At 35.8% G+C, this 15059-nt stretch overlaps 2 protein-coding genes across 2 annotated transcripts in view; both read left to right on the forward strand.

Annotated features, from left to right (window-relative positions):
• LOC146403237 (olfactory receptor 6C3-like) overlaps nt 1-10055 on the forward strand; it is a 555083-nt gene extending 545028 nt beyond the window's left edge. Inside the window, exon 2 of the transcript XR_014803314.1 lies at nt 9877-10055. The gene's annotated coding sequence lies outside the window, so the exon portion shown is untranslated. The remainder of the gene's footprint in view (nt 1-9876) is intronic.
• Nucleotides 10056-10448: 393 nt separating this feature from the next.
• On the forward strand, nt 10449-11057 carry LOC146403254 (olfactory receptor 6C3-like). The gene has a single exon (XM_084955907.1). The coding sequence runs from the start codon at nt 10464-10466 to the stop codon at nt 11055-11057; it is 594 nt and encodes a 197-aa protein (XP_084812033.1). The 5' UTR covers nt 10449-10463.
• Nucleotides 11058-15059: the final 4002 nt, after the last annotated feature.

Genomic DNA, 15059 nt, shown 5'->3' on the forward strand with positions numbered 1-15059 from the left:
AGTTTATATCATATTAACATTACATAATGCTTTTAAAATCCAGTCTGATGAAGAGAAAAAAATGACCAAATATTCTGGATTTATCCTCCATGCCCTCTCTTTTTTATTTTTATTTTTATTTTTTTTTTGCTTTTTAGGGCTGTACCCATGGCATATGGAAGTTCCCAGGCTAGGGGCCATATGGGAGCTGTAGCCACTGACCTACATCACAGCCACAGTAACACATGATCTGAGCCATGTCTGCGACCTACACCACAGCTCACAGCAATGCCAGATCCTTAACCCACTGAGCAAGGCCAGGGATCGAACCTGCGTCCTCATGGATACTAGTCAGATTTGTTTCCACTGAGCCACGATGGGAACTCCTCTTCTCTTTCTTAATACAAAATCTACTCAAATTATTGAACAATGTGGTAATAAGACCAATGGCCAACTACAGAGTCACTTAAGATCTAGGCAAGAGCAATGCAATGCCTAATCTAACACATTGGTCTATTCAACTCTTTGCTGTCTTCAGTCAATATTTTATGTCTTTACTGTCTAATACAGCAACAATTTGCCATATATGGATGTTGAGAACTGAAAAAGTGCCTGGTCTGATTGAGATGGGCTGTAACTGTAAAATGCCCATAATATTTGGAAGACTTTGTAAGAAAACAATAATATAAAATATCTCATTAGTACTTTCATCATGAATATATGCTGAAATTATACAATTCTAGATATACTGATATAAAAGAAAACACGCATTTTAAGTTTCACTGTTTTATTTCATTTTTATTGATACTATTGAAAAATTTTAATTGCAAATTTGGCTTCCATTATATTTCTTTTTTTTTTTTTTTTTTTTTTTTTTTTTTTTTGTCTTTTTGCTATTTCTTGGGCCGCTCCCGCGGCATATGGAGTTTCCCAGGCTAGGGGTCTAATCGGAGCTGTAGCTGCCAGCCTATGCCAGAGCCACAGCAACTCGGGATCCGAGCCGCGTCTGCAACCTACACCACAGCTCACGGCAACGCCGGATCGTTAACCCACTGAGCAAGGGCAGGGACCGAACCCGCAACCTCATGGTTCCTAGTCGGATTCGTTAACCACTGCGCCACGACGGGAACTCCCCATTATATTTCTGTTGACCACAATTGTTAAAAAATTTTAAGTCCTCTCTCAATCAAGCATTTTTTTTTTAAATCCTCATGGACCAGATTAGATTGATTTTTAAATAGCTTTCCCTTATTTATTTATTTATTTATTTAGTCTTTTTGTCTTTTTAGGGCTGCACTTATGGCATGTGGCGGTTTCCAGGCTAGGGGTTGAATTGGAGCTGTAGCCACTGGGCTATACCACAGCCACAGCAATGTGGGATCCAAGATCTGTCTGCGACCTACACCACAGCTCATGGCAATTCCAAGTCCTTATCCCACCGATCAAGGCCAAGGATGAAACCCGTGTCCTTATGGACACTAGCAGGGTTCATTAACCACTGAGCCATGATGGGAACACCAGCTTTCCTTTTTTTAATCATTTCCTACAAATATCCTCTGAAAGGTCTATTCCCTGTATCAAGGATATGAAACTGTATGGAAAGAAAGGGAAATTTTGGAAAATGGAATCTGAACTATTAATAATGAAGATAAATGGAATAAATAGGTATATAGATGCATGCTTGAGAGATAAAAGAGGCAACTGTGGAGTGATAGACAAAGTGAGAGATTGTAAGAGATATGGGGAATTGTTTCTGTACGGCAATCAAACCATGGTACCTGCCCCCCCCTTTTTTTTTTGTCTTTTTTGCTATTTCTTGGGCCGCCCCTGCGGCATATGGAGGTTCCCAGGCTAGGGGTCAAATCGGAGCCATAGCCACTGGCCTACGCCAGAGCCACAGCAACGCGGGATCTGAGTCATGTGTGCAACCTACACCACAGCTCATGGCAACGCCAGATCGTTAACCCACTGAGCAAGGGCAGGGACCGAACCCGCAACCTCATTGTTCCTAGTCGGATTCGTTAACCACTGCGCCACGACGGGAACTCCCTCAATTTAATGATTCTTTAAATGAATCCTGCTGACATTTTCAGTCTGATAAGGGCTTATTCCTCTCTAAATAAACTCAGAAGTTGCTGGTTTTCCTTAAAAAAATCAAAAAAATTAAAACTTTGGCACTTAATTTCCTTTCCTGGAGTGAAATATATTACACAGAATGAAATGTATCACATAGAATGAGATAAATACCTTCTCCATCAGTTACAAATGGAAAGATACCTGACTAGTAAAACATCCAGCGCTTACCTTTCCCATTCTTCATTGTTTCATTTGAAAGCACTGCCTCAAATGATATAAGTGAACCTCCACACAAATACCTAGTAAGAACATCGAAGTTCATTGCTAGCCCCTTGTCATTAGGAACACACACATACCCACTGTGAGTATTGTGAATGTGTTTTGGTGTCTGAAATACAAGATATTCCATCCTATTTTTAAATTAGGAAAATTTTCTATGCAAACTGAGTAGCTGAAAGAAAGATAAAAAGTTCAAAAAACAAGGAGGAATTGAGATGCTTTCAATGAGCTCTACAAACTTGAGGGTTCTGATTTCTGTATGGCAATTTGATTGTCTGTGGAAAAACAGATTTTTATACTAAAGGTCTTTACATCCTCCATCTGCAACATATTCACAGAAAACAACTGGGGAATAAAAGGTCCTTGGAGGCCCTGATGCAAAGGTCTCTCTCAATCTAATTTTGGCAAAAGTATTCCAATGCCAGCACCAATGGGATTAAGTCTTTTGAGAGAAAAAATGCAATAATAACAACAAATTCAATCCCAACACAGAAAAGTAAGATTCTGTTTGCAAATCAGAAACCTATTCCTTAGTATTTGTTCAGACATGGCTTATGCAATGCAATGACTAAGATCGCCTTCTTACCTAAAATTAGAGGCATAGTATAGCTACAATATAGAAAATTCCAATAGAGATAAAAAGCTAAGACAAATTATGAAAAATCTAACATTGAGAAATAAACATTATTGTTTTGGTTATTGTCCTTCCAAACCTTCTCCATATTTACATACACACATATACTTTCAGTATAATATTAGACACAGCATTTTAACTTATTTTTGCATAAATATGTATGATAAACATATTTCTATTTCAATAAAAAGAGATATAAACAAGTATTTTATATTTTGCTATGGTGTTTATTCTAGGGTTTTTTTTTTTTGTATTTGTTTTGTTGTTGTTGTTTGGCTGTGCCCACAGAACATGGAAGTTCTAAGGCCAGGGATTGAACCTGAAACACAGCAATAACAACACCAATTCCTTAATCATAGGCCACCAGGGAACTCCATTTTTTAATTGAAGTATAGTTTTTTTTTTGGCCTTTTGGCCTTTTTTAGAGCTCCACCCACAGCATATAGAGGTTCCCAGGCTAGGGGGCTAATTGGAGCCGTAGCCACCAGCCTACACTAGAGCCACAGCAACACCAGATCCGAACCACATCTGCGACCTACACCACAGCTCACAGCAACGCTGGATCCTGAACCCACTGAGCCAGGCCAGGGATTGAACCCACAACCTGATGGTTCCTAGTCAGATTCATTTCTACTGTGCCATGATGGGAACTCCTCAAATTGAATTATAATTGACATAAAATATTATATGTTACATGTGTACAATATAGTGATTCACAATGTTTAAAGGTTATACTCCATTTATAGTTATAAAATATTGGCTATAATCCCTGTTATACAGTATATTCTTGCAGCTAATTTGATGCATAATACTTTGTACCTCTTTATCCCCTGCCCACATACTGTCACCCTCCCCTTCCCTCTCCCACTGGTAGCCATTAGTTTGTTCTCTATATCTGTAAGTCTGTTTCTTTTTTTGTTCACTGGTTTGTTGTATTTTTTAGATTCCACATATAAGTGATAACAAAGTATTTATCTTTGTCTGACTTCTCTCATTTGACATAATACCTTCCATGTCCCTCCATGTTGTTTCAAATGGCAAAATTTAATTCTTTTTATGGCTGAATAGTATTCCATTATATATATGTACCACATTTTCTTTATCCATTCATCTGTTGATGGACACTTAGGTTGCTTCCATGCCTTAGTAACTGTAAATAATGCTGCTATGAACATTGCAATGCATATATTTTTTCAAATTACTGTTTGGGGTTGTTTTTTTTACTTTTTAATATATTCCCAGGAGTGGAATTGCTCAGTCATAAGGTAGTTCTGTTTTTAGTTTTTTGAGAAACCTCCATAATGTTTTCCACAGTGGCTGCACCAGTTTACATTCCCTCCAAAGTATCTGAGGGCTCCCTTTTCTCCACATCCTCACCAACATTTGTTAATTGTGTTCTTTTTGATGATAGCCATTTTGACGGATGGGAGATGATATCTGACTCTGGTTTGGATTTGCTTTTCCCTGATGACTAGTGATGTTGAGCAGCTTTTCATGTGCCTGTTGGCCATCTGTATGCTGAAATGTCTATTCAGATCATATGCCTATTTTTTTTATAATTTATATATATATTTTTTTTCTACTGTACAGCATGGTGACCCAGTTACACATACATATATAGATTCTTTTTTCTCACATTACGTGTTCCATCATAAGTGACTAGACAGATGTCCCAGTGCTACACAACAGGATCCCATTGCTGATCCATCCCGAAGGCAACATTCTGCATCTATTTACCGCAAACTCCCAGTTCCTCCCAGTCTCTCCCCTTCCCCCTTTTAATTGGTTTCTTTTTTTTTTTTGTTTTGTTTTTTTTTGGTATTGAGTTGTATGAGGTGTTTATATTGTGGATATTAACCCCTCAATCAGGTCATTTTGCAAAAGTCTTCTCCTATTCAGTTGGTTGTCTTTTCAGTTTGTCAATGTTTTCCTTTGCTGTGTAAAAGCTTTAAAGTTAAAGTAGGTCTCATTTGGGTTTTTTGTTTGTTTCTTTTTGTTTTGTTGTTTTTTGTTAATCAAGGAACTTAATTGATCATATTATCTTTACTTCCTTTGATTTAGGAGAAAGATTCAGAAAAATATTCCTAAGATTTATGTCAAAAAGTGTTTTGCCTATGTTTTCCCCTAGGAGTTTTATGTTTTTTTTAGGTATTTAATACATTTTGAATTGATTTTTGTATATGGTAGTAGAGAATGTTCTAATTTTATTCTTTTACGGAGAAAGACAGTAACTGTCTGGCATTCCCAGCACCACTTTTTGAAGGGACTGTATTTTCTCCCATGTATAATCTTACCTCCTTTGTCATAGATTAATTAACCATATGTGCATGGGTTTGTTTTTGGACTCTTGCTGTAGATATTTTAAAAACAAATCAATGAAGTACATTTCTCTTCTGAGTTTGCTAAGATTTTTTTAAACCATTAATGAATTTTTAACCATTAATTATCTTTACCAATCATTTTCCACACCTATGAAGATCATTGTATCTTTCTCTTTTCATTCATTTAAAGTGGTGAAACACAGGGAACTATATCTAATCACTGGTGATAGAACATGATAGAGGATAATGTGAGAAAAGGAATGTGTGTATATGTATGAGTGTGTCACTTTGCTGTGCAGCAGAAATTGATAGAATATTGCAAATTAACTATAATTTAAAAACTTTTAAAAAATAAATTAAATTAAAAAATAAAATAAAGTGGTGAAAAAGAAATAGATTTTTCTTTTGAAAAAATTATGGCTGAAAACTTCCCAAACCTGCAGAAGGAAACAGACATCCAGGTATAGGAAACACAGAGGGGCCCAAAAAAGCTGAACCCAAGCACAACCACACAAGACATATTATAATGAAAATTGTAAAAGTTAAAAATCGGAGTTCCCTAGTAGCTCAGTGAGATGTGGGATCTGGCATTATCACTGTCATGGTTCTGGTTACAGCTATGATAGGGGTTTGATGCCTGGTCCAGGAACTCCCACATGCCACAGGTGCAGGCAAAAAAAAAAAGTTAGAAATGAAAAGAGAATTCTAAAGGCAATAAGAAAAAAGCATAGAGTCATTTTAAAGGGACCCCCCCCGCCCATTAGTCTATCAGTAAATTTTTCTGCAGAAAATTTGCAGGCCAGAAGGGAGGGCAAGATACACTCAACGTGCTGAAAAGGGGAGTTCCTTTGTGGCACAGTGGGTTAAAGATTCAGTGTTGTCACTGCAGCAGCCTGGGTCACTGTTGTGGTGCAGGTTTGATCCCTGGCCTGGGAACTTAGGTTATCAAGAAGTGGAGAATGTTTAGTTATTATGAGTTTGGCTTAAGTAGAAACTATCACAAAGACTATGTGGAGAAAAGACAAGCTTTCAGAAAAGAAACTGCAGTTATATAGGACATGAAATGTTAGGTGTGTATGCAGTGTTAACATGTTGCATTTACCCTGAAGTACAATATTTTCTATGATAAACAAATTTCTCCATCTCTGTGTCACTTTTCCTTACTAACTAAAATAATCTTTTCTTTTTTGTTTCCAAATGCTTATCTATACACTTGGGATTTTAAAATCTGAGATGTGAAGAGCAATCAGATACAAGAGAAATCTAGACTGAAATCTCTGGAGGCAGAAGTAAAGCAAATTTTTCGATATGTATTTTAACTTTTAAAACTATTCAGTTCCAGGGAGGAATACCAGGGTAACATATTCATTTTTGATCCTTTGGGATGGGGTTCTTAGATGTCATACCCTCCTGAGAGTTTTTCATTATTGTTAGATATTTTCCTTCAGGGCACAGAAAGCATAAATACTCCATGGAATTAAGTATTGAGTAACTTTATATGTCATAGTGGGTAATTCTTAGAAATGTATTCAATACATAAATAATTAAATGATAGTAATGGGGAAATGTAATACACTAGTCAAAAAATCTGAAAAAAATTCTAATTATAAATCATTTACAAAGTTGCCAAAAATAGATGAGAAAAAAAATCATAAACTGAGAGAGTGAAACCTCTCATAGAGGTATGAAATATCAATGTGTTGTGTTCAGTATGGTAAATAAAAAGGAGTTAAATATTAAAGCAGAGATGATTTTTTCTAAAGAAATCTGTATATATGTCTTCTTCAAAAAATATGTTGGAGATTTTAAGTATTTTTTGAAGGCTGATTTAAGATTCAAAAAGATGAAAAGAATTGGTATGTCTAAAATTTAAAGATCATATTTCCTATTAGATATGTTTTTCATCTACTTTTATTCTCTTTTTACCATAATATATTAACCTCCTTTTCTCTAAGCTTTGAAATACTGATTTAAGGAAAATCATGAAAGAAGATACATGGAATACAATCATAATTTGTTACTGAATAACTTCACCTGTTAACATTTTTATGACATCTACAATATCTAACACAAGTAAACATCACTGCATTCATAGGCATGACTTCTATTCATTTTATAATGTGAATTTTGTAAATTTTTTATAGTGTGTGTTTAGAAGAGTTAGTGTGGGTACTTGTGTTTTTTGTTTGTTTGTTTTTTCCTTTCTCAGGCCACCCATGGCATATGGACGTTCCTGGGTCCAGGGATCAAATCTGAACTGCAGCAGTGGCCTATGCCACAGCTGCAGCAACACTGGATGCTTAACCCACTTTGCCAGGCAGGAGATTGAACCCACAGCACCACAGAGACAAGTAACCTGCTGCGCCACAGTGGAACCTCTGAAACTGTTGAATTAAGACATGAAGTAATTTGACATGGTAAAAATTCTTACTTAGGTCTTTAGATATTTGCATTCTAGATATAGTCATTCTTTTTTTTTTTTTTTTGTCTTTTTGCCTTTTCTTGGGCGGCTCCCATGGCATATGGAGGTTTCCAGGCTAGAGGTCGAATCAGAGCTGTAGGTGCTGGCCTGCACCAGAACCACAGCAACACAGGATCCGAGCAACATCTGTCACCTACACCACAGCTCACGGCAATGCCGGATCCTTAACCCACTGAGTAAGGCCAGGGATCAAACCCGCAACCTCATGGTTCCTAGTTGGATTTGTTAACCACTGAGCCACGATGGGATCTCCTAGATAGATGCATTCTTAATTGGTGACATTGAGTCATTTGTGTAAATGAAAAAAACATTTATAATAGATTGCTTCATAGTTATGTGAATGTAAAATGGATGTTAAGAATAATAGCCATTTCTTTTGCCCATATCTGTCTATGTACATCATTAACTACATGATTTTGACAGCTAATCTCATTTCTCATTTTCTTATTTTAGCATCCCCCTGTCAACATCTCTGGATATTACTGGAGACAACATTTAGTTCAATACTAATGTATGTTTTAGAGACTAGAAATAATAATCTGGACGTTCTCAGTACAGAAAACATTGTCTTAGCTAGTGCACATCACAAACCTTAGACATTTTTTGGGGTTTGGTGATGAAGATACTGAGGAAAGAAAATTTCCTTGGAAATATCATTAATCTTTTTTATGAAAGAAATGTTTGTATAAAATAATTTATATAAAATGTTTCACTTTTAAGAAGACAACTTTGGAAATAAATTCGTTCAAACTTCTTCCTGATCTCCAATCTCTAGCCATACAAACCTGAACAATAGGACTGTCCTGTGTAATACACACCCAATACTGAAAATAGTCAATAGTTCTTGAATCACATGTTTACTACACATATGAATATTCCTGTGACAGGGACATGTATGCCTCCTAAAATTTCATCAACACTTTTGAGATTCACTATGTGTTTAAAATTTACCAAATAGTCACTCTTCATCTCTTAGGCCATGCTGGTCTCAAAATTGTTCAGCTGTTCAGTTTGTGTTTTAGACAAAGCTGAAAATGCTAAGTGGAAAGGACAGAAGCAGATATATGGAAAATACATTGGCCAACAGTCTCTACTTACAATTTTTATTTGCTAATTTTTTGAATTAAATTACAATTTTTTTCTTATTGATTTACCAATTTTAATTTAAAAATTAAACTTATGTATATATTTTAATCTATTAAATATTTTCCTCAAATTTGCTATCCTATCTCTAAAACTCACTCATACCTGCCTGGGTTTTTACAAGATTATACTTCATATTGTCTCCTTTCTACTTCTCACACCTCATCCAATTTCCTGAACACATATTGTATACTTTAATGTTCTGTATTCTCATCTTCACCCTATTTACCTGGTATACAGTCAAAATCATTCTTGTAACACGTACTGAAATGATCATAATGTTCCTGCTGATTTTGTTTCAGGTTACAAAGTAGAAAGTGTGGGGGTTGGTAACAGAGATCAAGGGAATGGAATTACTAATAATTAAGAAAAAAAAATACATTACCGACGTCTCACATTCCCTTCTTTGAGGTTGCATTTCATTAGCCATGAACGTAAATGACACATTCAGACATTTGAGTTTGATTAGCTAAGTAAAATGGTGAAAGTGCACTAGCCGTTTTTATTGATGATACCTGGAGGTGCATATGTCAATTAAATGCAGAACATGAGCTAATGTCCTTGTAATAACAGGTACCATTTTACTTTTATTACACAAACCTCTTTTTTTTTTTTTTCTCCTTTTAGGGCCACACCTGCAACAGCATATGGAGGTACCAAGGCTAGGGGTCTAATCGGAGCTGTAGCTGCCGGACTATGCTGGGGCCACAGCAACGTGGAATCCAAGCCACGTCTGCGACCTACACCACAGCTCAGGGCAACGCTGGATCCTTAACCCTCTGAGTGAGGCCAGGGATCAAACCCACAAACCTCTTAATTGAAAGGGAAATGGCATTCATCCCACCTTGTGCAATATCAAATATAGAAAATAGTATTTTCTATTCTTTACAAGCCCCTCCAAATATACTTCAGTTTATTCACAATCAACAGTCAATACTCTCATATAGGTTATTTTGTGGTAGAATTGCAAACTAAAGATTGAATTCTCTGTCCAGATACTCTGGAAATGCAAACTCTTGGTCTTCACGGCATAAACAACTTTAAAATATGCATGAGCATTCTATTCTATTTGAAATATCACTTTGCTAACAGCCTCAAACACTGGTAATCACTGCTATTTTTCATTGGGATCATTGTTATCTTCTTTTCTTTTTCCTTCCTTTTTTTTTTTTCCTTACATAGACCTGGAAAAACAGAGGAAAGTAATGGGAAATCATACAAGAGTGACCATGTTTATTCTAGCAGGTTTGACCGATGACCCACAACTGAAAGTTGCATTATTTATCTTCCTTCTTCTCACCTACTTGCTAAGCATCACTGGAAATCTGATCATTATCATACTCACCCTGGTGGATATTCACCTCAAGACCCCCATGTATTTTTTCCTTTGGAACTTTTCCTTCTTGGAAATATCCTTTACTACTACATGCATCCCTAAATGTCTTGTTGTGATGGTAACTGGGGACCAAACCATTTCCTATAACAACTGTATTGCTCAATTGTTTTTTGCCTTCCTTCTTGGAGATCTGAATTTTACTTGCTGGCAGCAATGTCCTATGACCGCTATGTTGCCATCTGTAAGCCCCTGCATTACACAGCCATCATGAACAGTAAAATCTGCATTCAGCTTGTCCTCAGTTGTTGGATCGCTGGGTTCTTTACCATCTTTGTACCTCTCCTCCTAGTTCTAAAGCTTGACTTTTGTGCTTCCAACATTGTTGATCATTTCTTGTGTGACCCAACTCCCCTCCTGCAGATCTCCTGCTCAGAAACACATCTCATTGAGACCATGGGATTCATCTCAGCTGTGGTGACACTTGTGGTCACATTAGCAGTAGTGATAATATCACATACCTATATTGCATTAACAATCCTAAAAATCCCTTCAGCTAATCAGAGGAAAAAAGCTTTCTCAACCTGTTCATCTCACATGATTGTGATATCCCTTTCTTATGGCAGCTGCATCTTCATGTATGTTAAACCTTCAGTCAAACAAAGAGTATCTTTTTACAAGGGAATTGCCCTACTCAATACCTCGGTAGCACCACTTTTGAACCCTTTCATCTACAGTTTACGGAACCAACAAGTGAAAAAAGCTTTTATGAATATAATACACAGGGTTGCTTCTTTCTTAAACAGGTGAATATGCTTTTGCACTATGTGTAAAGGAAATGAACAAAGCAGTCTCTATTAATAAGTTTGTTTTTAGCCTTTCCCCTTTTTCATTCAAATTATATCTAATGTAGCATGGAATGTCAATGTTATTGCCATCCTTTATTTGTATGTAGTTACTACCTACTTGAGGCTAATATTATTTATATTTTTGTAATACTACTAATTTATTGCTGTATACTCTAATGAAATGAAAGAAAATTTTAGTAGAGATTAGTTATTAGTGCTGATGTTCAAATTAGAAAATATTTATATTTAAAAAATGATTGTTATATTACTGTCCATATAAACTAGTTGTTTAGTGTCTATTTCAGAATCATTAACATTTACAAGTATTTCAATTACACATGAAACTTCATTTTTTACTGGTTTATTTTTAAAATTAGGAATAAGATTCAATAGTTACTGAGTTTGGGGAATAGTTATGCCCAATAAACACTCTCTTCAACTGCTTGAGATCCTTCTGAGGCTAGCTGGAGAGTGAGTATATGTGTTGGATTAAGGAGAACAATGCTAATAAAATGTTTTTATTCTTTTCTGCATGTCATAGACATGGACATAAAGATATATAGCTAAATCCCCTACCAAGGGACCCAAATAGTAGAATTATCTAAAATTTCCCTTAAGAAATTTTGAAATGCAGGTAATCATCTGGATTTAGGACTTCAAAACAATTTCTGTGTTTGACCAGAATTTTAGGAGCACAGAATGTGAAAAAAAGTATATAACATATTTGAGATAATCTTATACAAGTAAAACCTAAGATGTTCTCAATATTCTCTGTAGTTTCGATTCTGTTATGTGTGAATCAAGATGAGTTTGCTTAAAAAAAATACTAAGTTAAATCACTCATCTATCATGGAATTATCTTGAAATGCTTTACTTATAGATTTGTAAATGACTGTTATCTACTACTTATCACAGAAGATGTTCTATCACCTGAATAAGGGTCTAGCACTTCTAAATTAAAACGTCCCCATTCCCACTCGTCCCACTCCCAAGCAGATGAATGTACCTCATCCGTCATCTCTGCCACCTTGGTTACGCTGTGACGTATCCCTTCAGATGGTATATAATAGAATGGTGTCTGAATTTGAATTCCCAGGGAGTATCATAGCGCTGTTTCTAAAAATTATTTCTTGAACAAGTGACACATCTTCTTAACACAGGTACAGCGTATTTCTTAAGCCGTCTTCCACTTGAAATGCTGAAATGCTTTACCCTGAAATGCTTTCAGCCTCTCTACTCTGGTGAGGGAAGCTGAACAACACGGTATTAAAATAAGATCTCCATTTTGTGCACTACTCACTAAATTACAGGTACTAGTAGGTGTTTTATATATAATTCTGGAAACAATGATGTGATGTTATAATTGCTATTATCCTTATGCATAAGAGCAAAAAGTGGCCCAGTAAGAACAAGATCATTTTGAAAGATACCGAACTAGAAAATAAAATTGTGAAAATGCAAACTCAGGAAACTTGGTTTTCCAGTCCACCAGTTGAGAAGTAATGAATAATGTCATGATGAATTAAAGGTTACTAGTAGCAATGATTAAAAGTAATGATTAGTAAAAGAGGAAAAAATAATATATGAAGATGGATCAAGAAAAATGGATTAATCAAATTAAAATTATCCCTAACAGAAGCTAAACTGGGACTTGGAGTTGAATAATAGTGTAAAAGTAATATGTATAATCCTGTGGACAAATACAGGTCTCAACAGTTTTCATCAATTTTAACTACCAGCATAATTCTGCTAGGATATATATTTTAAAAATATGTCTGGTAAATATAGCCAGTATTTAAATGTCAAAATAAATCTTCAAGTGTAAAGAAAATGTAGAATTAAAAGACTTAAAAGCAAGGAAGATGTTTCAAAAAATAATACATTAAGATCATAAAAAGTTCTCTAAGACCACTGCCTCATGAAGATTGACAAGCAAAATAATTTCAACAAATAATTAATTTGCTTTGAAAATCATTTATTGAATCAGACCTACTACTGTAGTTTGACATCAATAGATGTGCTGGAGGAATTATATATTACAAGTACAACAACAACAAAAAGACAAAAGACAAAAAAGACAAAAAAAAAAAAAAAAAAAGGAGTTCCCGTCGTGGCGCAGTGGTTAACGAATCTGACTAGGAACCATGAGGTTGCGGGTTCGGTCCCTGCCCTTGCTCAGTGGGTTAACGATCCGGCGTTGCCGTGAGCTGTGGTGTAGGTTGCAGACGCGGCTCGGATCCTGCGTTGCTGTGGCTCTGGCATAGGCCGGTGGCTACAGCTCCGATTCGACCCTTAGCCTGGGAACCTCCATATACCGCAGAGGCGGCCCAAGAAATAGCAACAACAACAACAACAACAAAAAGACAAAAGACAAAAAAGATAAATAAATAAATAAATAAATAAATAAATAAATAAATTACAAGTGATGCATACTCCCTTACATATTATGAGGAAGATAAAATTAAAAAAAATAATTTTTATTTGTGTTTTCTTTAGCTTTCCTATATTTATATTATTGCCATATATAACATAGATTTTAGAAAGCATTGACTCATTTCTTGGAGTAAATATAAATTAAGTAAGTGGGTATAGTAATATGTTTAGCTAAAAGAATAATAATTTAAAAATAATAAATGAACGAGGTTTTTCTATAGGGTAAAAGAAATGAGCACTTCAGGGATTATAAATTAAATTCAGAACTAGATGGGAATATGAACTAGTGAAACTACAACATTTGTAGCTATAAAACTGGACTTAAACATCTGTTTTTGAGGGGAAGATTTTGGAACAACTAACTGAAAGCTAGTTGGCACTAACATTTAGAATTTATTTCAATTAATTTTTTCTTCAATGTCATTAGAAAGTGTAATTCAAAAGACATATGCTTTTACTCTTTAAAATATTCGTATTGTAGGAATTAAACTGAAAACAATGAGACAAACTGTAGCAAATAGGAACCATTCAAGTTATCAAAGAGGAGAGAAATCTTAGGATATCCTGATCTGTAAATCAGTTTGTTACGGAACTTTAAATATCATGTGATACTTAGGCAGAAAAAATATGTGCTCCTGAGCAGGACTCTGAAAAAGTGTTTTCCTTTGGCCGGCAGTTAAAAAACTAATGATCTTTATTGCGTAGTTTTGCTAAAATTCATAAAAGGGGATAAGAACCAGTTATTGGAGATAGAGTTCATTCAGCTTGGCCTGACAGATGAAACTTTCAGCAAATTGTTTTTTTCCTTGTTTCTGTTTTGTCAGAACAATGTTGAGCATGATGGAGAACTCTTCCTCTTTGTCCAGCTGAATCCCTTCCTCAAGATGTTCATGTATTTTTTCCTCTAAAATTTCTTCTTCTTAAGAATCTTATCCACATTGGTCTATATTCCTAAACCTCTGATAACCACTGTGACCACAGACTAAACAATTTCTTAAGGAATAAGTGATCAATTTTTTCCCATCCTTTTATTTTCTCCCTAAACATATTTGATAAATCCCAAGTTCAAGCAAACAAACCAGAAACCACAAGTGCAAAGCAGCACCTACTGATGAAGAATCTCAAGAAATCCCTGCTGGGAGTTCCCGTCGTGGTGCAGTGGTTAACGAATCCGACTAGGAACCAGGAGGTTGCGGGTTCGGTCCCTGCCCTTGCTCAGTGGGTCAAGGTTCCGGCGTTGCCGTGAGCTGTGGTGTAGGTCGCAGACGCGGCTCGGACCCCGCGTTGCTGTGGCTCTGGCGTAGGCTGGTGTCAACAGCTCCGATTAGACCCCTAGCCTGGGAACCTCCATATGCCGCAGGAGCGGCCCAACAAATGGCAAAAGACAAAAAAAAAAAAAAAAAAAAAAAAAAAAAAAAAAAAAAAGAAATCCCTGCTGTTTCCTAGTGTCTGAAGACAAAATTCGACAGTTATGATTTGCCAAAGTGGAAGATCCTGGGTCAGTACCTAGACTTTTAGTTCACAGCACTGA

Source organism: Sus scrofa, chromosome 5 (assembly GCF_054392235.1).
Source record: "Sus scrofa isolate SSC_HxYL_T2T_F1_AM1 chromosome 5, Sscrofa_HxYL_maternal_Yorkshire_Landrace_v2.0, whole genome shotgun sequence".
Taxonomy (NCBI): domain Eukaryota; kingdom Metazoa; phylum Chordata; class Mammalia; order Artiodactyla; family Suidae; genus Sus; species Sus scrofa.

Bases quoted from the DNA above. Each gene is read 5' to 3' on its own strand.
- LOC146403254 (XM_084955907.1), top strand. From the start codon at position 10,464: ATGTCCTATGACCGCTATGTTGCCATCTGTAAGCCCCTGCATTACACA.